This window comes from Patagioenas fasciata, chromosome Z (assembly GCF_037038585.1).
Source record: "Patagioenas fasciata isolate bPatFas1 chromosome Z, bPatFas1.hap1, whole genome shotgun sequence".
NCBI classification, from domain to species: domain Eukaryota; kingdom Metazoa; phylum Chordata; class Aves; order Columbiformes; family Columbidae; genus Patagioenas; species Patagioenas fasciata.
The window spans coordinates 54,965,559-54,990,492 of record NC_092560.1 but is presented as its reverse complement, the minus strand read 5'-3'; the positions used below and the strand labels follow the sequence as shown (position 1 = coordinate 54,990,492).

The 24,934-nt window shown below is 40.2% G+C and overlaps 1 protein-coding gene and 1 long non-coding RNA gene across 4 annotated transcripts in view; one reads left to right on the top strand and one right to left on the bottom strand.

Annotated features, from left to right (window-relative positions):
- Positions 1–5,629: 5,629 nt before the first annotated feature.
- Positions 5,630–24,934, top strand: part of RGS7BP (regulator of G protein signaling 7 binding protein) — a 44,608-nt gene continuing 25,303 nt past the window's right edge. For 2 of the 3 annotated variants that reach the window (XM_071801958.1, XM_071801959.1), the window contains exons 1-2: positions 5,630–6,329; positions 9,038–9,204. In XM_071801958.1, coding sequence (XP_071658059.1) covers positions 6,171–6,329; positions 9,038–9,204 — 326 coding nt within the window. In that variant the 5' untranslated portion in view covers positions 5,630–6,170. The remainder of the gene's footprint in view (positions 6,330–9,037; positions 9,205–24,934) is intronic. The other variant, XM_065860827.2, reaches the window with a different exon arrangement.
- On the bottom strand, positions 13,625–23,774 carry LOC139826383 (uncharacterized). Its single transcript, XR_011736392.1, has 4 exons — positions 23,501–23,774; positions 17,572–17,673; positions 15,659–15,763; positions 13,625–14,069 (listed from the first exon to the last, which is right to left on the bottom strand). It is a non-coding gene; the product is annotated as an uncharacterized lncRNA (long non-coding RNA).

Here is a 24,934-nt window from a genome sequence, read left to right as displayed (position 1 = left end):
TTATCAATAATGATGTTTTGCTTTAACAATTTAATCTTCACCATTCCATAAATAATGTACCAAATTATTTGTGTAAGTCTTCTTTCTAATATTTCACTACCCAGTAATTTATGAAATATATCATAGAACTTCTTATCCATAAGGAATTTAAATAATGTAATAAAACTTAACTTTTAATTCTTAGTTCTTATAAATATTTTTAAATTATTTGGGGCTTCATGTTTTATGACCATAAAGATAATTTTTCTTGTCTTTTTTAATATACCTGTCCAGGAAAATTTATCAGTGGTCTTTTTGATCTTCCGTTCATTGTGTGGCTTTGGTTTTATGGCAGATTTTCTAACATAAAAAATAACACTAAAGCAAATTTATATTAATTTATTGCAATCATTCTGTATTCTGCTGACTACACTACAGCTTAAGGTAAATTATTCTACTGATACTGTCATAATGGGAAACTGATGTTAGCCTTGTTCTTTTCTGAAACAATTCTTAATTTCTCTAGTTTGAAGATTTGTTATGCTAATGTTTATTTTTTAAGTAGGCATTTGTTTTTTTTTTTCTCATAATAACAGAAGTACTGGTGGCATTAGCATTATTTTAGTAATGATGTCATATTTAAAAAAAAATATACTCATAGAGGTGAAAACAAAAAAGATCTGGTTGTATGGGACATTTTCTTAGATTTCCTTGTCATTAAATCCTACATTGCATTGGGCAAATCTGCATAAATTTGAAACAGTTGTGTAGCTACCTGAGTGCTCCCACAGGTATTTCCATACAAATTAATGTTGGAATTACACAAGTAAATACATGTGTAAAGGAAACCGAGAAGGTGGGAACATACATTTGATTATCTGATGCAGAATTTGTTTCAACCTCTGATTTAAGGATTGCAATAGTTCTTAAGTGCCAAAAATCTCACCACAATAATCTCTGGCATCCTCAGGGCATGATATAAGTGTCACAAGGAGTCATTTGTGACACTTACAGGGAAGTAAAGCAAACTAAACCACTTTGACGTTTTTGCTAGCTTAAGCATGTTGTTTCATGCACTCATATCCAGGAGCAAAATGCATATATTGGGCTGACAGTTACAGACAGACTCATGAATGACTGTGGTTTTTTTAACTTTCAGAGTCTGCAAGCAAGATAAGCCTTTTCCTCAGCATCTCCATGGCTAATACATTCCATAGACATTAGTTTCCCAAGTAAACTTGGAAATTGTTGAGACTGACACAACAGAACTTAGAAGAGTGTCTTTACAACCTCATATAATATATTGCTAGTATTTGTCGAACTGTGACTATAAATGTCACAGAATGGGGTGCCTTTGTTTGCTTTGAGGGGTATCTACATAAATTCTTTTCAGACATTTAAAAAAAAAATATAGTTACTGTATTTAGGGACAAAAATGCTGTGTTGACTTCCAAGGAGATTAAATATAATATTCTTCTATATCTTGGTATTAGACAAATAGACACTAAAATATACTAATGTGCAATTTTTGCCATGCAATGATTTGACTTGAGTCTGTGGAGATGGGGTGCAGGGAGCTATTGCCAGAGGATCTCTAGTCAGGAAGGCTAACACCTTGGATACATAAAAGACTTGTTTATTGGATCAGGCCAGAATAGTGCCTCATGTAGCACTCCTTTCCCTGACTTCCCAGCCTGTAGAAAATTATTAATAAAAAAGAAATGACCATTGAAGATGTGATTCTCAAATGCATTTGTGAGAAATGCAGTTGTGATTCCTGCTGAAATGTTTAATGTTTACAGATATAACCAAATGAGGCACGGGCTCTGAACCTGGAAAAAAGGAAGGTGGTTAAGTTCTATGTAAAAAAGTTATGAAACTTGTTTATGAAGTTATATTGACAGAGGGAACTAACATTTTAAGGGTTAACTAAACATATAATGGGTGCCTACTAACGAACTAACATTTTAAGGCTTAGCCACACAATAAATGCTTAGTTTAGAGCTTTATGTAAACTTATGTTAAGAAAAACAGAACCCCATTGAGTGCCAAGATAAGAAGTTTTACTGCACCTAGCTGTAAACTTGAGGAGACAAGATAACGAAGATTTACAGCAAAAGCGGGCGCCAGTCTGGTTTCAATCGACTTGGCAGCTTGGGTCCCAGTCAATTCAACATAATGAGCCAAAGGTAAAAAGTTCACTGTGACAAAGCTGAAGGAGCCTTCTTCCAAAGACCCCCAAAGACCCCTCCTCAAATTCACCAAGTGACACTGCGCAGGCGCAACAGGGGAGGGACTATGGAAATGGTTATCTGAGACTCATTTTAATATGAAGGGGGGAAAGGTTATGAATATGTATAGGCGTTCCTGGGGTTATTGTGAATATGTAATACCTTACTGTATTTAAGAACACTTCTTATTGTTAGAAGGTGTGCATGTTGGGCGGAGTGAATCCCCCGCGCACCCAGCACTGTTTTGCTTATGCTCTAATGAACACGTGTTTAAGGAATACAGTTAAGGAACTGGATTAAACATTGTTTATCCATAGAAAAAGCATAAGATATTTATTTCACATTTCTGCATTGTTATTTATGAGGGTCAAACAGTTTTACACCACAGGAAGCCTGGTACCAAAATAGAGTACTTTACCTCCAGACACTGATCTGATCCTGCATTTCCAGGGAATAAATCTGTGTTCTGTTTAAAATGTACCACATTGGCTTAGAAAGACAGTCCCTTCACTTTCTTAAAAACAAACAAACAAACAAAACAGCAACAAAAGCAACAACCAAAAACCACCACACATTTTAAAGAAATTGGAAAATGACTCTGTTATTATTCTTAATTTTTCCTTTTCAACCTAACTTTTAAACTTTTATTTCTCTTTCCAAAGGAGATAATACAGAATTACTTTATCTTATTTTCTTCAGTATCTGTTACTTGGTTTCCACTTCTCTGTCTGTATCTCAGTCTATAGAAATGGCCCTTTTTTGTCTTCTCTATTCATTTACCTCTTTTCCACTCTATCCTTTTTTTTTTTCTCCTCCGAACACACCTCATCACAGTTCTCAGCTAATCAGTGTCTCTTTCATACCTTACCTAGTTCGTGACATTCTCCTCACCCTTGGGAAATATTACCAGAAGCCAGCAAACAGAGAAATAAATGGATTAGACAAAGATTACAAGAAAATGGAACAAAAGAGGCTCCCAAGTAAAAAGTTCATCTCAGTTCATTTTTCAGATTTACAGTATAGGCTAGGTATAGCAAAGCCTACATATTTACTTTTATTTCATTACGCCTGTGGAGTTGCCAAAGAATTTGTCTATGTAATGGCCCAAGTACTCTCTGTAATTATTTCAAGGTCACCCACCCATGATTTTGAGAGGATGCTCCAGGAGGGAGCAACAAGCCCCTGCTTGTTGCCATCCATTAAACATCAGGAGATGAAGCTAGAATAAGGCCATTTGTGACAGGGGCTCTAGTTCAGACAAGAAGAAAGAATCATGCCTTACTCTATTCTGGAAAGCATTGCACCACATATACCTCTGTTATCTCAAGACTGCATTTTGTTTCCTGGTGGTATAGATTTTCAAACTGGATCTTATTGCTCCTGCTGCCTGCCCTGCAACAGCATTTGGTGGCTTACCCTGGAGCTCTCTGCCCCAGTCCAAAAACTGGGATGCCTACAAAATAATTATTTCTTATGCATCCCAGACTGATTTGGTCCCTGTTACTCCTGCTTCTCCAACATAATTCTGGGGTGCCATCAAGTTCATCATGTTCCTAGATGATTTCAGAGGTCAGGTGGAAAAATTATGAAAACATGTAGTCCTATAAATTACAGAAAGAATCACCAGATCCACTTCTAAACGTGGACATACTGAAGCTACATTCAATCAGGACCGAACACACTGTAGGTCACCAGGACTTCAGACTGTTCCAGATGTTGGCTGAAGGGCCAATCTCGGCTGTGAGTCAGTTTTATAGAGGGCAGATACATCACCAGGAACTGATCTCTTAACCACTTTAAAAGTCACTGTGACATCTAGCATTGACTTAAAGAGACCAGAACTTCAGCCAGGTAACTTGCAAGCAAACATGCTGCACTGTTTCATAGATTTTTTTTTGTTGGTTTTAGTATTAGGATTATTTCATTATAGCTATTACTGTAACTCTTAATAAGACTGGAAATAGACTGAAATAAGACTAGAACATGTGATGAAACACTAGCATTAATGTGGCATAGTAATCTTCCTTTACAGATATATGTTTTGTTCTATATAGATGTGAGGATGTGTTCATTTTGCTTTTTGACAGTATTAAAATATTTTCCTTGTCATTATATAATGGCTTGTCTGTATATGGAAGCAATATGATGTCCTGGCTCAAAGCTTGTGTTCCTGCAGCACCACATCCAAGCATTTATCTCCTATGAGTAATTGAAATAAGTTTACTAAAAAAAAAAAAAAAAGTCCTTAAAAATAGCACATGCAAACTGCAAGTTCTTGCTTTCCTGCTGCTTTGGTTACTGAAGATCTAAGTAGTATGTTTACAATGGCAACATTATAATTGCAAGGACATTTTACTTTTAGCTAAAGCAATGCCTGCTTGCACGTGCTGCAAACCCGTCAACACTAATATACATCCAGTACATTCAATTTCTGGCAAAACAGCAGACTAATAGGCCACATCCAGACTCAGGTAGAACCAAGCTGTCTGTGTAACAGCAGGGCTCAGCACAGCCTGAAGAAAGCCCGTTGGGCTGCCGGAGTGCCATCACTGGCATATTCAACCTCCTTCGCAAGACTGGGTTTCTGTGTGTGAAGTCTTTGGCCTTCCCTTGGTATCAAGAACATTACTGAAACATAAAAAACTTTTATTTAACATCCTGAAGAAAAAAAATTATACCAGAAGTGAGCCAAGCAGCTGCAGCTACCTGGCTATACAGAGGAATAGGACCAACCCTGGAGCTGAAGGTGGCTCAGGGTGTATCCTGTTCCAGGGTAGTGCAGTCTCCAGGGGACCCTATGGGAAGTGGCAGCAGACACAGTGTAGTCACAGCCCCACAACCGCCTGCACTGCATGGGCTGGTCCTGAGGCCTTTGGGGACTGGGTATCAGCCTGTTGAACTGCAACTGCACTGTTCTTTTGGAGCATGGAATTAACATTTTCTCCAATCGATTATTGTTTTATCTTTTCTACAGTGAACGAATACAACCTACAGTGTAGTTGCACCACACCCTCCAAACATTTTTCTTTGAGCCCCAAAGCAAGATTTTTTTTTTTTACTGAAAGTAAACAAATTTGAGCACTGAACCAAGTCGTTGTTAAACAGAAAAATACTTTCTAAGTAAATCTCCTGAAGACTAGTATCAACTCCGGCAAAAGCTGGACACGCGATGTGCTAACGCCGACGGGAGAACCGCCCCAGCGGCCCGGGCGCGGCTGCCGCCGCGGTTCCGGCCACCCAGAGCGCAAGGCGGCGCACGGCTCCCCCTGGGGCACGCACCGCGAGGGCGCTTCGCCCCGGCGTTGACCCACCTGCCGCGGCAGCCGGGCGAGGCGCCGGCGCTGGCGGGGCTGGCGAGCGGCGGGGCCAGGGGGCGGCTGCCGCTCGCTCCCCCGCCCTGTGGGGGCGGTGCGCTATTGACGGCGTCAGCCGGCCGGGCCTCGCCAGCCCACCGGCACCTCCGACCGGCTGCCGGCTCCCGGCGGGTGCTCGGGTGAGACGCGCCGCGGGAGAGCGCGTAGCGGAGCGGCGGAGCGGGCTCCCCCGCCGAGAGCATCGGGCAGGTGTCAGCGGCCGCTGAATGGGAGCCCTTCTCCGCCGGGCACGGCCGCGCTCGCTCTCCCCGCCGGCTGCGGGAAGAAGGACGGCAGAGCATGCCACCGGCGGGGCGGTTCCGCAGGGACTGACATGCTGCTGAAGGAGTGAAGGCACCAGCCCCTCCGTCTCTCCGCGCGGTAGCGGAGGCGATGCTGCAGGGCGCTCCTCGGGCTCTCCCGCAGGCTCCCGGCTATCCCCTCCAGCAGCCGCGCTCCCTGCCGTGAGCGGCGCGGTCGCGGCCGGGCCGAGGCGACGAGCGGCGCGGGCCCGTACCCCTGCTCGGGGCGGCGGCGGCGGGGAAGGCGCTGCCCGCGCCCGCGGGGCCCCGCGCGGCGGGCGTCTCCGCGCGGCGGATGCGTGTGCATGAGCGCTGCACCGAGCGGGCGCAGGAAGCGCCCCCGCTCCGCCGCCTCCATCTTCCAGGGCAGCAAGACCCCGCCGCACGGCCGCGACAGTGAACGCCGGGGCAGCAGCTCCGAGAGCGCCTACCAGACCCAGAGGGCCCTGGATGACTGCAAGATGGTGGGTACCACAAGTGGGCTTGCCTCAATTTTTATCTTTTCCGAGTGTTCTCGTCGCTGGCGGCGGCGCTGCCCCTCCCGCCAGCTTGCCTATTCCCATCACGTGCAGTTGCACTATTTTTAAAACTGCGGTGCCCGTCGGGGGTGCTGCCCCGTAGCCTAACTCGTAGAGCGCTTCGAAGGCGGGAGGGGAGGGAAAGCGAGAGCTATGGGGAGCCGGCCGGGTGCTGCGGGACAGGGCAGGGACCAGAGCCCTGGCCCGGGCACACACCGGCTTTGCGGTGCTGCCAAGCAACTGGAGTTGCTTTTTGCTAGAGCCGGCTAAATCTATCCCTAGACTTGCACTAGCTGAAGCCTAAATAGGTAAATAGTTGCCTCCACTGCATCACTGCACTCTCGGCTTGCTATCTTGTGCTGCAACCACACTCTTGCCCTAAAGTCCTACTAAAACAGGACTCAGAATTTGCGACTCTGAAATTCCATCCTTGATATACATGATACCTGTTTCCAGACTCCCCAGAGTAGCTGGTTGCAAGTGTAAAACCTCAGATCAAACACCCACATCCATGTTAATATTTTTTGGACTGTCACATTATGATACATGTTTCTCCATTCATATTAAAAATGCTTGGATCCTGACACTTTCCTCCAAACCGGCTCCATATAGCCCATATCTGGCTCCTTGAGCTACAGTCAGCTTGACATTGGGCCCCAAAATTGCTTCTCTTAACCAATGACTGAAATAGAAAACAAATGAAGTTGCTGCTACTTTGCTTGAAAAATCTGGATATTGCTAAAGCTGTCCAGTAGCATTAGGAATGTACCTGCTACTTCTGTTCTGCCGGATTCTGGCTTTTTTTTTTCCCCTCTAATACTGCAAAATGTGCTGGCAGATATCCACTCTGATACTTCAAAATTGGGAGGAACTCCCAGTGCACCCAGGAACAAAAGCTGCCACAGTAGCTCTATAAATACACCCAACAAGTGGATCCTACTGGGTCCTGCCTTTTTTCTCATTCCCAACAGCATAATGCAGTTAGTTAAATAGAAGTGCCAGCTTTATAGAATTCACTGATAAGAAATAAAATATGATCTACAGATGGGTTGTCAAGATGCAGTAAGAATCAGGAGATAAAACCAATGTGTTTTTTTTTTTTTCTGTTTCACTGTGTTGATGCTGCAACATCAGTGTGATTTTGTTTTCATTGGCAATGCTGAGGTGGCTGAACGTGTCCTCTGTTCAGACAAGGGATGTCAGGTGAGAACTGGTAAATGCGTGTGGCACAGCCAGTTACCACTTGCAGGATAAAATGCTTTTGTCTTTTTCTTAATGCAGAATAATTACTTGATGACACAACGTAGTAGCGTTTTTTTTTTCCTCTAATTTGCTTTCACGCATGGTCTTAAGCTACAGAATGAGAGAGTTGAAGCTAGGTTTAGCAAATATTGTGCCTGGGGCTTTGTTTGGTGTGTGCTTTTGATTTTGTTTGGGGCTTGAGAGTAGGATGGTGCAGATGTACTGAAATGCACTGGGATTGTTTTGCTGCTCCAGAAGCAGAGAAACCTATTAGCTACTCTTACAATGAAATTTAAGAAAGCATGGCCTCAGTTATACAGAGTAGTTACAGTGGGATGCATGAAGAGACAGAATGTAATACTGCAGGGAGAAGCAACTTATGTATTTTCTGATTATGAGAATTGGAGAGCTTGACTTTAAAATTTGGTAGATCTAATAGAATCCAGGTTTTTAGAAGACTTGCATGTTGGGATATGTTGAACTCCTTGTGATAATGATGGCTGCAGAATTATGAGCAGTTGCTTTTGTCTGTTTTTATGTAGTTTGGAAATTGAGGTCAAATTAGCAAAACGCGGGTAAGTAAATACTCTGTTCTTATTGCTCCATGCCTTCCACCCCCATCACCATGTGGAGCAAATGGTCTGACATGCTTTCTTTCAGAAGACAGCAAATGCTTCATTTTCTTAAAATATAATCCCACCTATGTGATCAGCAGAGCTAAACAAAAATTATTTTTCCATCACTGTAGAAGTTACCTATTAATCCACTAGCATCCATGTGTATGTGCTGGATATTAGGTTTCTGTAGCAGGTGTAGTGTTTATTTACTTTCGTCTGTTTTTCCCCCTCCACAATGGAAAAAGTGCTTTCTAGAATTCTAACTGGAAAGTGCCTATCTCTTTCCTCTTCTCAGCCAATAACTTCAGATGAATTTTAAGTCTGAAGTCTGGGTTAGAGGCCAATGACAGAACAGAAATAATTACAAAATAAATTAGCAAAATTGCCAGTGTAAAAGCAAATGCTACCTTCCAGTCCTTAAATGTACTGTTAATCAGCAAGCAGGAGGAGCAAAGGTGATAATTTCTGGAGATATTTTTGTCTTTTACGATAGCAAAAAATGACCTCATGCTATTAGTAAAACAGCTGGTTTTTTGTCTGCTTTATATTTACGACTACTAACTCAAACACTTTCAGAGACTAGAAACAGAAACACTACTTTCCTGCAAATGAACAGAAGAGGCAGCTGCCACGGAGGCCCTAATAATTTACTAAATCTTGGCCACTTGATCCTGTATGCCGTGAAACTGGGAGCAGCATGAACAAGCCCTATATTGGGGATGTTTTTTACAATCTTGATTGTTTTTATTAGTGTAGTTAAATGTCTCATGTAAGTAAGTCATCTTTGTTTTTCAGCTTGTCCAGGAGTTCAATACCCAAGTGGCTCTGTATCGGGAGCTGGTTATTTCCATTGGGGATGTCTCAGTCACCTGTCCATCTCTGCATGCGGAAATGCACAAAACTCGAACACGAGGATGTGAGATGGCCTATCAGGCTCATCAAAAACTAGCAGCAATTTCTGGGTAGGCATCTACTTATGTTTAATTGAAGCTGTACTCATGTGCACGTCTTTGCTAAATACTAGATTAGGGAACTTTCAGCAAAAGCATTGACTTGTGTTTCTCTTTTCAGCGTAGAGATGTATGACTGCAAATTCTACAGAATGCTTATATCCTTACGATAGTGCAACTTTGGGTCAAATCCTGGTCGCCTTACCAAGGTGGTATCCTACTGGTTTCACTGGATGCTTCTATGTAAGATGAACAGGATTTTACTCTGTATCACTAGACAACTTAAAAGGATCTAGGGAGAAACCTTGTGTTTCAGGCATGAAATAGCAATAGCTTTCTGCCCAGTCCTTCATTGGGTATACCTAATTGAACACTTACAGACAGCTGGCTTAGCTCAACTAGAGAATTAACAAAATTAAATGAAAAAAATAATTAGGTGAAAATTATGTAAGGGGAGGAATACAAATATTATTGTGAAAACTTGAGTTTACATTTTACATGGTTTCAAGTCCTTCTTTGTGTTGAATGGAATCATAGAATCATTTTGGTTGGAAAAGAACTTAAAATCATAGAGACAAACTGTTAACCTGGGACTGAAATGAGGACTGAAGCTATGCAAGCATTTAATATTTTAATTTATTCTTTGATATTACATTATATACATTCCTTTCCATAGTGACAGAATGGATTGTCACATACTTGAGACTATGCCTCGTTACAAGATAAACTAGGGTAAATATGTGTGTCTTACGAAATGGGAATTCATGCTGCTTACACAATGTCTAATTATTTGCGGATTCTTCATATTATGGTGACTGGGGTATTTGTATTAACACATACACCTTCTAAGTTGTGTCTCTCTGACTGCACTTCATCAGAACTTTGTCCACCTGCCTTGTCCACCGTAAATCATTGTGTACCACTGAAAAATAGCTTTCTTTTTTTGCAGTTCTACCTAATGCCCATTATAGTTCTTTCACCACTTTGATGTTTATGAGAAATCTGTTATAGGTTTAGAATATAAGGGAAGACCATACTAATAAACTAAACAGAAGAAAACACTAGTTGGTTATTTTAGTAGAACCGTCAGTGTTTATAGATGTAATTTTATGCAAAGACTCTTGTTATCGTAGGTTCTGATTGTTCCTCAGACATGTGCTTTTAAGTTCCTAAAGTCTATTGAGGATTTAAGAAAAATACCAAAACCAACAACAAAAAAAAAACCACGAAAAAAAACCTCAGCAACAACAACAACCAAACAAACGAACAAACGACAACCAAAAGATACAGTTCTTTTTAACCGGTGTACACTACCTCAACATGGTAGCACCGAAAATGTGGAAGCAAACAGTAGTAATTGATCTTGTGCACCTTTAGACTCAAAAGAGAGACCAACATAAACTAAAATAATACTTCTGAACAGCAGAACCTAACTTGGATTTTTTTAATCTTATTTTTCCCCTGTAAAGAAAACCATCAATATATGTTAATTTAGAAGTATAGAGTTTTTAAGTAATCACTTCACAACTGGGAGTCTGTCATATACACAAAGATGTCATGAAGGTTGTGCGGTTGCTGCGAGATTGACATTTAACTATCTAAAACTGTTTTAAATAACTCTGATAATAATGTGATATCCATAACAACTGGTAGGTGTTAGAAACCCTCTGGAAATTACTTGTTTGGTTTGACAGACACTTTACAAGATGTGCTTCGCGTCCCCACTGCCCTACAGCTGAGGAAAGCCATACGAGCCAACTTAACTGGTTTGGTGTTATCTGTGAGAAAAGATGGGAGACGAAGATTCAGTGTAGAAGAGAAATAGAAAGACAGGAGTAATAAATAGTCTTAGAGGTTCAGTCATTATTTCAGGAGGAAGAACCGTGTTGTACATATGGCATAAGATCTGGAATGGGCACAAAATTTGGTAAGAAGAAAAATCATCAGGGAGAAAAATACATGGGGACGGGAATGTATTAAGTCATCCTCAGTATTGAGTAATCAGGATTGTAGTGCATTGCTCAGAAATCACTGGTAGTCAGCAGGTGGGACAAAGGCTCATTTAGCTCACTGCTTTAGTTCAAAGTGCACAGCACTGGACTCTGTGAACTTCTGGGTAACACAACAAATTCTGTCTTCCAGAGCTTATTAAAGAAAGACGATTGCTTTCCCACCTAGAAAGAATGATAGCAATTAGCTAATTTTGTTACTATACTATGAAATTTCATTATATATCAGCATTCTGTTAGTTAAGGTCATCAGTAATGTTCAGTTAGTCTCAAAGTGACATGCACTGTTGCAGGGCACTGAGTTTCTTTAAAGAAACTGGCATCACTGTCTAGGACAACATTTAAGTTCATTAATCTTGTTTATACTGATGTCTTCTTTGGAATATTAGTAGACAGCTTCATTTTATGGTTCCTGTTTGAGTACATCAGGATTTGAGACTCTTAAACACACTCCTGATTCAGGCAGATAAAAGAAGCACCTGTTTCCCTACTTGACTCACGTGTTCTGCAAGACTAGGGAGAATAAAAAAAGGTACAGAGACTTGGAAGGAAGTAAACAGGAACAGATCCACTAGTGGTGAGAAAAACAGCTCTGAAAGAAAATTTGGGAATTGTGGGAATGGAGAGAAATGAGGTGGAGATAATACCGAAGGAATTAAACAGGATAGAAGTCATGAGGAGGAAAAAAGCCTTGATTATGGGCATGTCAGTTCTGGACATCAGAGTAGGACAGTGGTATAATATTGACAAGAGGAGAAGACTGCAGTTGTAGCTGTAGGAAAAGCATACAACGATAATGTCATCAAAAGGATGTTCAGCTAGGGAAATCAAGGAAGTGAAAGCCACACTTAAAAGAGAGAAAGAAAAACAAAGGAGATTATGACAAAGATAAGGAAGTAGCAAGGAAACATAAGCCTTATGAATTGTGTTTACATTTTACATGGTTTTAAATCCTCCTTTGTGTTGAGTAGAATCATAGAATCATCAAGTTTGAAGTTTCCACTGCATTATGAAGTTTGCACTGCAATGGACTGTATCACCTCATGGAGCTCAAATCTGACAGCTGCCAGTAGCAGAGATTTCGTAAAAAAGCATATATAAAACAGGCTGTGCATAAAACGATGCTTTCCATAGTATACTTGCTACCACCCAGCAATCTGTACTTTAGAGATTATCTGAGCCAAAGGCTGCATCTGAACGATTTGTGTCTGACAAATACGAGTTCTCACAGAAGATTTCAGGATTTGTCTAAATATCAAGGTCTTTTACTCAGAAAACACTAAGGATGAATAATGACACTTTACACTGTGGTGTGTTTAAAAATTTACAAACCAATTTACTACAAAAAACAAACAAACCAACCAGCCAGCCAAAAAACACCCCACAAAACCCCTCACCAAGTGATGATTGAGAAATTAAGCTTCAGATTCAATCTCCAACTTAATAGGTCCTCATAGCTATTACATGCACTTCTTAACTTGCTCTATTATGTATTTTTCTTGTAGAAATAGGTGAATTTTTATCAAAGGACAACACTATCATGGCCTTCAGAGAATAAAGATTAGAAATAAAAGTAATATAAATTAAAATATCCTAGTTCTAATTGATGATCTTTTAGGAATGCAAGTAAAAGCGAACTCTGCTTTCAGTGTTGGTTTTGTGAGGACCTCAGGTCAATTCCTGTTTACGACACTCTTACTGAAAATTCTTAGTGATTTTTAATGAACTATATTCTAGAGAAAGTGAGTAAGGTTTGGTCCTTTCACTACATTTTCTGCTGTATTAATTTGTCAGAAATTAAATATCTCAAAGTAATTACATGATGCACCCTTGCAGCATCAGATGTCATGATCAAAACTGGAGAAACTAAAGCATCAAGAAAATGAGTCAGCATGATTTTTTTTTCCGAAGGAAAATAAAAGGAAAATACTTGTAACAATTGGAAGATTTCAGAAAAAAAGTGAAAATTTCTATTTTGGAAGGGGGCTGCTTTATGGGACGGTAAAGACTGGCATCATTTTAGAAGTCATCAAATAAAGAGTCAGCCTTATAGGTGAAGTACACTAAGTCTGGGATTTAAATGGAAAGATATCTCAGAACTGTATTTTAAGATACAGGTCGGCACAACTGGGTACACGCTTTGGTAAATGTCCCTTTCATATTCTCAAGCACTTGATACACTTACATAATGCAAGTACTTCTGTGTGCACTTGGCACACTGAAACCAGAACTGTCAGTATCTCTGTGACAGTGTCTTTTTTTTTCATGAAATGAAACTGTGAGAGCAACTCAGGGGTGCATGGCAGTGTACATCTCTGTGAACATAGCTTTGAACATGGTTGTCCTCTGTTGTTCAGACTGGTGTTGCAAAGTCCTGACTCTGAGGAGGAATAAACCCATACACCAGTACAGGCTGGGGGACAAACACCTGGAAAGCAGCTTTGCAGAAAAGGACCTGAGGGGTTCTGGTGAACACCAAGTCAAACATGAGCCAGCACTGTGCCCTTGTGGAAAAGGGGGCAAACGGCCTCCTACGCTACATTGGGAAGTGGTGTCAACAGGTTGAGGGAGTTGATCCTTCCATCTACTCAGCACCGTTGAAGCTGTATCTGGAATGCTCGCTCCAGTTCCGAGCTCCCTCATAGAAAAGAGAATGGCACATGCTGGGGCAGGTCTGGTCAATGGCCACGAAGATGATGGGAAGCATGCAACATCTGATATACAAGGAAAGGCTGACAGACCTGGGATTGTTTACCTCGGAGAAGGCTTGGAAGGGGATCCTATCAATGTGTGTAAGAAGTATCTGATGGGATAGTGTAGAGAAGACTCTTCTTGGTAATATCCAGGGCAGCAGGCACCAGGCACAAACTGAAATACAGAAAACTTGATTTAAACATTTTTAAAACCCCTTCTTTACTGTGAGGATGGTAGAATATTGGAACAGGTGCCCCAAGAGTTTGTGGAGTCTCCATCCTTGGAGACACTCAGAACTCAGCTGGACATGGTCTTTAGTAACCTGCTGTAGCTGACACTGCTTTGAGCAGGAGGGTTGGACTAGATTAGTTCTAGGTGTCCCTTCCAGCCTGTGACAAAAGTCACTGTAAATCTTTTCACTGGGAAGATTCCAGGGTAAAGTTTCCTTACTTGGCATTGAGGTGCACCTTTTGTAAAAGCTGTTAATGTAGCTTCTTCTGAGTTCAAGAAAAGCAAGAGAAGCAGAACTAAAAATCACGTCCTGATTGCATTCCTGTCGTTATTGCAGTGGACAAAAATGTTACTCTAGTGTTGCTTTAAGTATGTAGTTTTAGGTAATTTCTGCTTTTGTTTTACTTTGCAATCTATATTAGATTTCTGGCATTCTCCATAAGCAATAGAGAGTAGTTTCTCAGACCAAATTAATATTAGATTAGTTCCTAAGGTTTTGTTAAAACATTCTATTGGCACGCAATTGTAGCCAAATTTTTATTGAAATGTCTGAATTTTCCCCAAATTATGACACTTTAAAATTATTATCTGCTTTCTAAAGCACACAAGCAAATTAGACTACTCCAAAATATCTTACAAATTAAAAGGAGACATCAGGCTTATAACTTGATGACAGCTGCATTAAGACAGACACAATAGAAACCATTTTAACTGTTTAACTCAGATGTTCAATAAAGCAGTGCTGGCAGGTGGTGTAGCTGAGAGAAACAACACACAGCAACACTTAGCTCAACAAGGAGGAATTTTTATAATCATGATGCCAGCAGATAGAGCGACACACTAGCCTCTGCCCAGGCTACATACCAGCCAAGCAGCATGTATGGGGGATCTCTGCCCGCCCTAGATGTCTTGGCAGTCACTGCCATTGTATTCCTCTAACTGTATGTGTCAGAGATGGGGAGAATGGGATTCATGTCAATCCCAGGAGTTCTCAGTTACAGGCACTGCGCCTGTATCCTACCTCAGTTAGCACTGTTTCAACAGCCAGATCAAAGTTAAGAATAAGGTAAGTGCTTCACAGGTCTTGCACCGTGGTAACCAGAATGTGGCCTGATGAGAGTATAGTTAAATATTAAAAATAATGTGATGACATCTAAGTAAACAAAGCAGTTAATATTCACTGCAAGAATCAATAGTTACACATAATAATACCAACAGTATAGTGCCCCCTGAATGCATAAGGAGTTTTTTTTGCCAGAATATTGAAGGTATTTTGAACAGTAAGACCTTAAAATCTGGCCTTAAAAATGCTATTAAGTACAAAATGTTGATGTTCTTCAATTCTGAAAACTGTTGGAAATATAAAATTTCCCATTTATACTCACAGGCGTATACTAAAATAATCTCATTAAGTTTTTCCAATCTGGCAAGGCAGATTCCATAATTCTTATAATCATTCAGCAGCACCTTATTCAGCAAGTTGTCCTGATGACTTAAGTGGGGTTGTCCAAAATGATAAAAGTCAGCGATACCTTTGTCTTCCTCTGAAGAAGAGCTTTCAGGATTGGGAGCAAGTTCCTTTCTGAGCATTCTTGCCATACAAAGTCTTGTTTTCACTCAGCCTTTACATTCAGCTTCTGTAAACAGTAAATGCAACTTTCTTAAATGGTTTAAATTTTCTTGAGATTTTAAGCATATCAGATTCTAAGGGCACATTCTGACTGTATTTGTTACACTTCCTTTGGAACATGTTCAGTGATTTGTCAGTGGTGAAGTGACTCCAGACTTGCTACTGTGTGTCAGAGACTGCACCTGTTCCAGTGACTCAAATCCCATTTTGACTAAAGGGAGTTGGTCTACATGGGAATGTTTTGGAAAGCAAGCTCAGAAATTGATATTTTTGTGAACATGATCTTTATGGACAAACTAGCACATGATGAAACAGTAAATATACCATATCTTACTCCTTTCTGAAGGGGATAAGACGCACACATACTGTTCTCACATACTGTTCCTTTGCAAGAATTTCTCTTAATTATGCAAGCCATGTGCATATAAAATGATAAAAGTGACACTGAAAAGCTAAGACCATTTTCTAGGGAACCGAATTAAGGTGGGTTCTGTTGTTGAGAGTATAACCTGTGTACTCAATTGAAGTTGCAAGCTGAAAAATCATTTAAGTCAGATACCTCAGGTTCTAATAGGCGAATTCAGAAAGCAGATAGTGGAGGAAAAACAAGGTTACTTCCTAAAGCTAGAGATCTCAAAATAGCTAACCTCTACAGACTCACTTTTCCTTTGTACCTTTGTCTTTGAAACTGTGCTCTAATAGACACTTGGGATTTGAAGACACAACGTATTAATATCTATCTCCCTTTATAGATCTGTCTTTCATAACTGGAGGCCAGATTTAGTAAAGGGCAAACATACCTGTAACTGAATTTAGCATTTACTTCTCTGTGTCCAAAACAGCAATTCTGAAAAGCCTGAAGGTTCTACATCTACAGTGACACAATGTAACTTAGTTTTGACAAAGTGGAAGAGCTTATCACCTTGCTTAATGGTTAAATCTCATCAGCAGGCCGAAGTGAGGCATTCTTGCTTGTCCATATTCTGGTGAGCTTGATCCCATATGTGCTGTCAGAACACCCTCAGAGCCTAACACACACTGACAATTTTGAATTCCTCACAAAACATGGTGGCACCTGCCACTTTCTTTTAAACACAAGCTGAAGGTGAATCAACTTAATTTCTAGACCACTTGCACCTACCTCCCAGAAAAATGCCCTGACTACAGTCAGGGTAAAGTGATAGCTAAAAGTAGGACAGGCATCATCTTAGTTATTTGCCCTTTTCTTCCATCTCAAACTCAACTAGCACATTCACAGCACCTCCCAGTGCAGCACTGCTGAGGCACTCAAGGACTGCACATGCTGGGTAAGACAGGTAAGCCTGTCTTGTAGGTGAAGGGTCCTCTAACAGAAGAGATACTGTGTCCCAGCCCAGCAGCCAGGGACTCTTCTCTGTGCTCAAGGATCCCCACAGGCAGCCATATTCTCCCTGGCAGGCATAGAGCAACACAACTTTTCCTCTGTGATGTGACCTGAAGCTGCGAGGTAACTGCGGGGAAGGCAGGAGTACGTTGTCATTGTGCATGCCGTTGTGTATTGTGCACAAGGGAGCAAAACGGTTCAGAGGTCTGCTCTGCACTTGGGTTTCAAGCAGTGCCACTGCAGGTAAACACAGAATACTGTCAAGGAGATTCCTTGGTGGTAAGGAGAATCTGCATTCCAGTCCTTGCTCCCAAGACTTTCCGTGCTTTAAGCAGATAAAACCAGTAAAGATACTGGGGAACAGAGGTTCAGAACTCACATAAATACTGACTGAGTTCCCTTCAGTGTTCTGCATCTTCAGCCTTGTGAACTTAAATTCATCTACATAGTACCTTGGTCTAGAGCTGGAGTAGGCTGCAGCTTTAGGGTGGTTAGACTTCCATTTCGACATGCCTTCTGCATTCAGCACTCCATTCTGGGCCCAGAACTCCAACCTGGAAGAGGATACCAAAAAATAAGGTGTTGCTGTATTTTAAGTCCTTCACTGGAATGCTCTTCTCTGCTGTGCACAAGCAGCATTCCGCTACAGTTAGATTCCAGAGGATTTGTTTTTCTAAATATCATTTGGGAATAATGGGGTATTCTACCTGTAGGTAAGCCTATTTATCTGTAGCAATGGTTGAAATAACTACTCGGTTTTACACTTCTGTTTTGAGCTATACAAACCTTTTACATCAGAAACTAAAGGGAAGGGAAACAACATACATAGCCAGAGAGATCTGAGGACTGAATGGCCTTGGCAGGGTCCCTTTAGAAATGTTACAGAATCAGAGCTGACCTTGTTCAGGCAATTCAGTGTTTCTGCAAGCGTTTTCTAACTTCTTGCCCTTCTCTTGCCCCAGTTCATCCTTCCTTCAGAATTCCTGCTCTCAAAAAGGCTTTTGAGATTTGATCTATGAAAGCAATTTTCTTAGGCAGTATTCAGCCAGAGGATCCATCCAGCTGTTAGGTACATCTGTAGAAGCAGAAACTGTGGGGAGTTTGAAATACCAACAAAACTTCAGTGTTGACTCTTTTTTTGCAGTTGCTGTTATCTTCACTCCAATTTTTCCCGTACCCTCTTCTCCCTTGTTACCCTTTTCTTCAGTGTTTCTGTTTCTTGCCCCTTTTTTCCACATAGCCAATCTCCAAACAGTAATTAAATTAAAATCAAATTTGCGGTTGTGAGCTGTTTGGGAACTCTTCAGGGCAGCGACCTAAACATGCTTATAACAACCCCACTGGAATCCTTTTACCTTTAGATCTGTGGCAGTACTGTAACAAACATTGTTAACAAGAATAATGTATGTTTTCAATATTTTTTTATGTTTTGGGAGAAGTTTTGATAATCTTTTGTTCAACTTCTGAATGATGTTTTAGGTGAATCGCTTCCTATATAGGAGTACCTGTACTTATTATCTCTGAAAAATACTGTGTATATTATTTAATGCTTTTAAATCATATTTCAGTCGTTCAAGGGAAGGCATAATATTAAAATATTCTATTTTATTAGTGCTATGGTGTTTCCTAAATAAAGCATGTAAAGATTACATTATTGTCATATGCTTTGCCTATTTTTATTATTGAAAATTGATTTTAAGTGTCAAGTTGCTGGAATTCTAGGCCCTAACACATAACACCATATTGCAACTCCTGTATGTATCTTAGCATGTCACAGGTTGAATCAGTCAGTAAGCTCTTGAGCTTTTGTCTGGAAATCTTATATCTGTAAATAGTGCTTTTAAAAGGGATTTAGAAGTAAATTTTGAAAGGTATTTAAGACTTACAAGTGCAGCTAATTATGAATCTTTCATGTTGTGCTAATGACCCTATGCCAACAAAAATACAGCGTACCATAGAAGCCTACATGGGTTCAAAATTAATGCTGGACCAATCCAAAATCATTTTTCATTTCAGTACTTTGAAGAGAAAATTTCATTCTTGGCAACATTTTGCAAAAAACACATTTGTTGAAAACAAAAAAAATATACCGAAGCTTCATGCCTGGTTTCACAGATGTGTTTAAAAGTTGCAGTTGCACTGCCTTATAACCAAGACAGTCAAAAAGAATGCCTTTATGGCCTGTGTAGGCCCACTACTTTGAGGTCTGTCTCATTAGCATATTTCAGTAGTTTTCTTCTCTAGATTTCTACTGAAACACAGCTGAGGCCAAAGTTGAAAATTTAGCAATGAATATTAAGTGCTTCTTTCCTGATAATTTTCTTAAAAACCATTTCATTAAGAAATCCCACATGGCTGCAATTTTCCATGTTAGACACTCAGCTTACCTTGGTTCTGTATAGCTTTGGTTATATTGCTTTCAGAAAACTACTTCTGATTTTCACTAAATCTTATAAATCCAGACTATTTTAGCAATATGTTCATATATCTTAAGAGAAGTGAGAACATGAGATAATGAAGTTGTGCTCTAGAAAAACATTTCAACATGGGCTCTTAGAATTCCACGTATACTGGGTTTTAGCTTTCAAATTCTTAACTCTTTTTTAAGTTTTGGACTGAAATTTTCCTGTTAGCAGAAATATTTTTACTAGTTCTGAGTAGTTCTCAACATTCTGAAATACTTTTTTCTAGCTGCAAGAAACAATTTTGATTCTGTGCCCCTCACTGAAATCAACTAGTACAGGACCATGCAATTAAGTGCATATCCTTCTCACAACCCATGTTCTGTCATGGGCCTTCAAGTGCTAGGCTTCCTTCAGTCATCTCAGTAAACAATTTGTATTTATCGTCAACTTTGGTGCATGGAGGTGTACTCTATTAAGATGTCAAGTACCAAACAGTAAAGGATACCCTTGACAGCATCACCAGTAACTTACAAAATCAATCTCCAACCAAAGGAGATTTCAGATCTGTCAGGCTTACACAGGGAAAATCCTAAACAAATCTAAATTTATTATAAGGTGTGTGATATTCTAATTTTTCTAATTGCTTAATAGTTCTGTTTCATAACAATTAAATATTTGAAACCATTATGTGGGCGTTAAGGTCTTACATGAACAAGGCATTAAATTAAGCATTACTTAATCAGGAATCCTTCCAGTATTATCAATAAAATGATGTTTAAGGTCATGCTTTAAAATTAAACATATACTGAAGTGCCAGCTATTATTAGATACTATTTGCTCTTTGGTGGATCTACAGTTAGATTTTATACATAATTTTTAACTATAAGAGAAATAATATACTCAGTTATTTGTATATGAACAATCATTCACTGTAGCTCTTCAGTTCCTCTCTGTGTTTTGTTTTTTACCTTGCTGTTCTTATATTTCATATGAATAGTTTCTGCATGAACATTTCCTGCCAGCACATTTGGCATAAGAATTCAAATACTGTCATACTATATTAAATTATGTGCTCAAAGTTGTTGAAGAAACTTCCTTCCCATTGCAGAAGAAAACAAGTGTGCATTTATTGGATGAGCAAGGGAAAGCTGACGCTTCATATCTCTGTCTATCATGGCAAGGCAGATCATTGCAGATGTGCCATTGGTAAACTTGTCAGCATGGCACATGGTTAAATGCAAAATATTTAAAGTGCATTGTTTATACGGCAGCCTCCAGTTGCTTCCATAAGTTCTGGACCAATTATTTTGAAGCAGAGTTATCCACCCATATACATTTACATCGATTTCCAAAACACTCCAATGCTAACAAAACAGAGCTTGGTACTTTGGGATAGTGTGACAAGTGCAACCATAGACCTGGCCATAGGCTGAGCAGCGTGAGGCTGTGTGCTGAGGAAGTAGCCCCTTTGTGCCCGCTGAAGAGCACCAGGGCCCCAAGGCTGTGGACATTCCAGAGTCTGGGCGGACCTACCCAAAGCAGTGTGTGTACAGTCTTGCTATTGATTTCACATAATTCAAGTTGCGAAAATGAGTAGAATGTCTGTGCAGCTGCTAATACAGAATACGTGAGGTCCAAGGACCACTTTGTGGAGGCATCCTTGCCTCCCAGTCAGAAGTAGGCATTTCAAAGATGAAAGTAAGTAAGACCACTTCACAGAGTCAAGTGGAGAGTAGAGAAGGATACAAAACTCCGAAGTGAAAAAAATGCGAAGTTCTTTATGCTAAACCACTGCTTCCTGAACACATTTTATCACCAGATGGTTTTAAAAATGTCTTTCTCCATATAGGAATTCAAACACTCCAGGAAGCTAATCTATTTCTTTTTTTTTTTTTTTTCTTTTTGACACATTCAGGTCTTCTTGCAGTCTCTCAGCTGTCATTTTTAACTACTGATATAGGTTTCATCTGTGAAATATCTGGTGGGGCTGCACAAGATACTTCTGCTGACACTACACTACTATTTCTTTTTCTCGTGGAAGATTTTATATAGAGATATTTGTTTTAAAAAAGATGAATAAACCAGGGCCTAAGAATGACCTATTCGAAGTACTCCTAGAAGCGTTTGATAAATCCAGAATCCCGAATACTACCCTATTCTGGGCAACCTAATAATGATCTACTTGATGGACTGTTTTCCTTCCAGTTTAGAATTGTAGCAGTCACATTGTTTTACCAAAAGAAAAAAAAAATGTATGAGAATGGATGGATCTTTTCAGTGACTTTTAAAGCAATCCAGCTCTTACCCAAATCCCAGTAAACCTTACAGAACATTTTCCCTTTAGTTTCAATAGTCCTTAGACCAAAGTGTTTTGTCATATTTCTGAGGAAATGCAAATACATTGTTCCTTACCCGTTCTCTTTTTACCACCTCTCCACGTCTGCTCTGTTTTTCTCATTTTGAAATATGGAAAAGCAGAAATCTAAGTTACAAACAACTATCAGGTATCCAGATCACACAAGTGCTTTATAGAATGCCCCTTGTGGAAAAAAAAAAAAAAAAAAAAAAAATTATATTCAAAGTGGGTAGTAGAGACAGAAAAAAATGCAAAAGAGAAGTGTCATAAATCAAAGTAGTCATCTGGTTTAGTGTCCTGTGGATGGTCAACAGCAGATGGCATCACTTGCCTGCAGCACCATTCCTTGAAATCCCGTATGTTAGTAGTTTGTTATGACCTAGATCTTGCAACACCAAATACTCAAAGCATTGCAGTAATTTTCAAGCCTTTCTGGGAAGTCTGACTTTATTTGTCCGCACATACCAGAACAAATTTCATAGATCATCCCACATGAGACACTTGTTTTGATAGTTTTCAGACCTTCTCTTTCCAACCAAAGTAACTACACAGGAATGTAGGTATGAATTCTTGCTATTTAAGTTTTGTGGGCTTTTGAAAGAGTTTATAAACCATTTTTTAATGAGTAGTAAGTGATTCCAGGATATTTTAAAGAATTCAGGAGCCTAAGTAAAATTCAAAGGGCAAATCCATATAGCCAGCATGAATTTCAGCTGTCTGCATTCAAGTTATAAAAGGCACTATGGAGCTATACTGGTTTTGAGCCTGTTGGCTGGCACAGACCTGTCTGTGTTCTTGCTACTGGTTAATCGAGAAATTCATTTGAGAACAACTTGTGTATGCTGACAAGGCAGGGTGCCAAATAAGACTTGGGGAAAATTAAAAATTGTTGCATATTCAACTAATCTAACTGCCACCTTCTTGATGAACACAGATCTTCTCTGGAAGGTCTGTGTCATGGTTTGGGTTTGCCTATTATTTAGTAGCGTCTGCCTTGTCATTTGAGGTAGTGAGGTTGTGAAATTTTTTGTCCAGCTGAGGCTACATCTAAGCAAGGCTGATTTGAGGGCTCACCCAAAGACTTCTTTCGTCTAACCAGACACCACCTTTTCTCAAGAAGGAACCTGATAATGTGCAGAGAGAAGGGTTGTGTTCAGGTTGTCTTTGGCTCATCAGACTTGTTTTGGATTTCCCAAAGGTAAAGAGACAGGCAGCTCAAGGAAGAAATTATGGAAAGTAGGCTTAGAGTTAGTTTTCACAGTGGTTTTGGTGGTCAAGCCCTGCATTGATTTTTTTTAAAATCTTGTAGTAACTCAAAAGCATAATTAAAGACTGCAATTTCACTTGGAATTCCAAGTGCTTGGAAATATCCTGTCGGGTTTAGCCTTGACCAACAGCCAAACTCTCACCCAACTGCTTGCTTGCTCATGCCACAACAGGACATGGGGAGAAAACAGGAAGAACAGGAGTGAGAAATCTGGGGAGGGGATGGATAAAGAAATAGAAATAATTACTAGTTTCCATAATGGGAACAAAAAGACATATAGTAAAACAACAGCTTCTCCCCTCCACCCGTACACCTTTCCCATGCTCAGTTTCATCCCAGACTCCTCCACTTACCCCCTGCCCCAGAGCTGTGCAGGAAGAATGGGGAATGGGGGGGTCACAGTCTGCAACAGTTCTGCTTTGCCTCAGCTTCCTCCTCACGCTTTTCCTCTGCTCTAGCTTGGGCTCATCTGTGGGCTGCAGTCCTGTCAGGAAAATCTGCTCCAATGTAAGTTCTCCACAGTTGGCAGTTCCTTTCGGAATATCCATCTGCTCTGGTGTGTTCCTCTCTGCGGGCTGCAGGGAAGATCTGCTCTGCTCTGGACAGCTTCCTCCTCCTTTCTCTGACCTTGACATTCCCTTTCTTGTTTCTCACTCTTTGTTCCCTCTTTCTCTCTCTGTGTGTTTTTTCTGCTCTTTTTTTTTACAGTAAGTTTTCAAAGAGGCGCCATACGCTTGGCTGATGGGCTCAGTTGTGTCCTGCCTTAGCTCTGCTGTGAGGAGCTGTCTGCAACCGGCCATGTCTGGCACAGCGCAGCCCCTTGCCTCCTCCCACAGCGGGCACCTTGCAGATGCCACTGCTAGCAAAACCTTGCCACCTAAACCCAATACACCTAGTCTTACCTAAAGTGGAGCGAGTTTGAATAAAATGTCTTGCATTAATGCTGTTTGACTCAAGTCCAGGAAGTTTTACAAAGTGATTGTAATCTGTTTCGTTCCCTAGTGCAATAGTTTGGATAGGCCTCTGGTAGTTTTCTTGTTGTCCATACTTCAATTGATTCAGCTGGTAAAACTCACTTCTGAGAGAACAGATCCAGAAAACTCCAATCTGTGATTCTGATAGTTTCAAAAAAAGTTTTCTGACTAGCACTCGCAAATACTGGATACACTGCTGAGTACATGCACAGCTCTTAAGTACAGTGTGTGATACTTGTCCTGATTACATGAAGTCAGGAGTGTGGAAGAATCATAGTATTAATTAATTAATAATTAATTAGTCCATTTTAAAGGTTACTGCATCTGTAGTAATTATATAGTAAGTTTCCAAAAGAATGGTAGAACTTCAACATAAAAAAAATTCAAGACTCCAATAATCTAAGTGATGCTGTATTTTTTCCTTTGGGGGTATTTCTGAAAGAGGGGAGCGTACCAGAGTAAGGAAACAACAACGTATTCAAAATTACTGTGATTTACAGACCATAGAGGGATGGCCCTTAGTTTATCAGGTAACTTCTATGGAAGTCAGTGAAATTTTCTTGAAAGGATAAGAAAAGTGTATTTCCTGCTGTTGTAGGTAAATTGTTCTAGCATGGAAATACCTAAACTCCCATCAACTTGGGAGTTAGAAATGTCTCTACAATATAAATCACTGCATTCTGGTTTTATTCTACTTGTGTTACCATATACCCACATTTACTCCATCAGCCTTATCAGAGTAATAGGAGATTTACATTGGTCTAACTGAATAAAATTTGTCTTATGTTATTGAGAGCGCTGGTGTAACTGCTT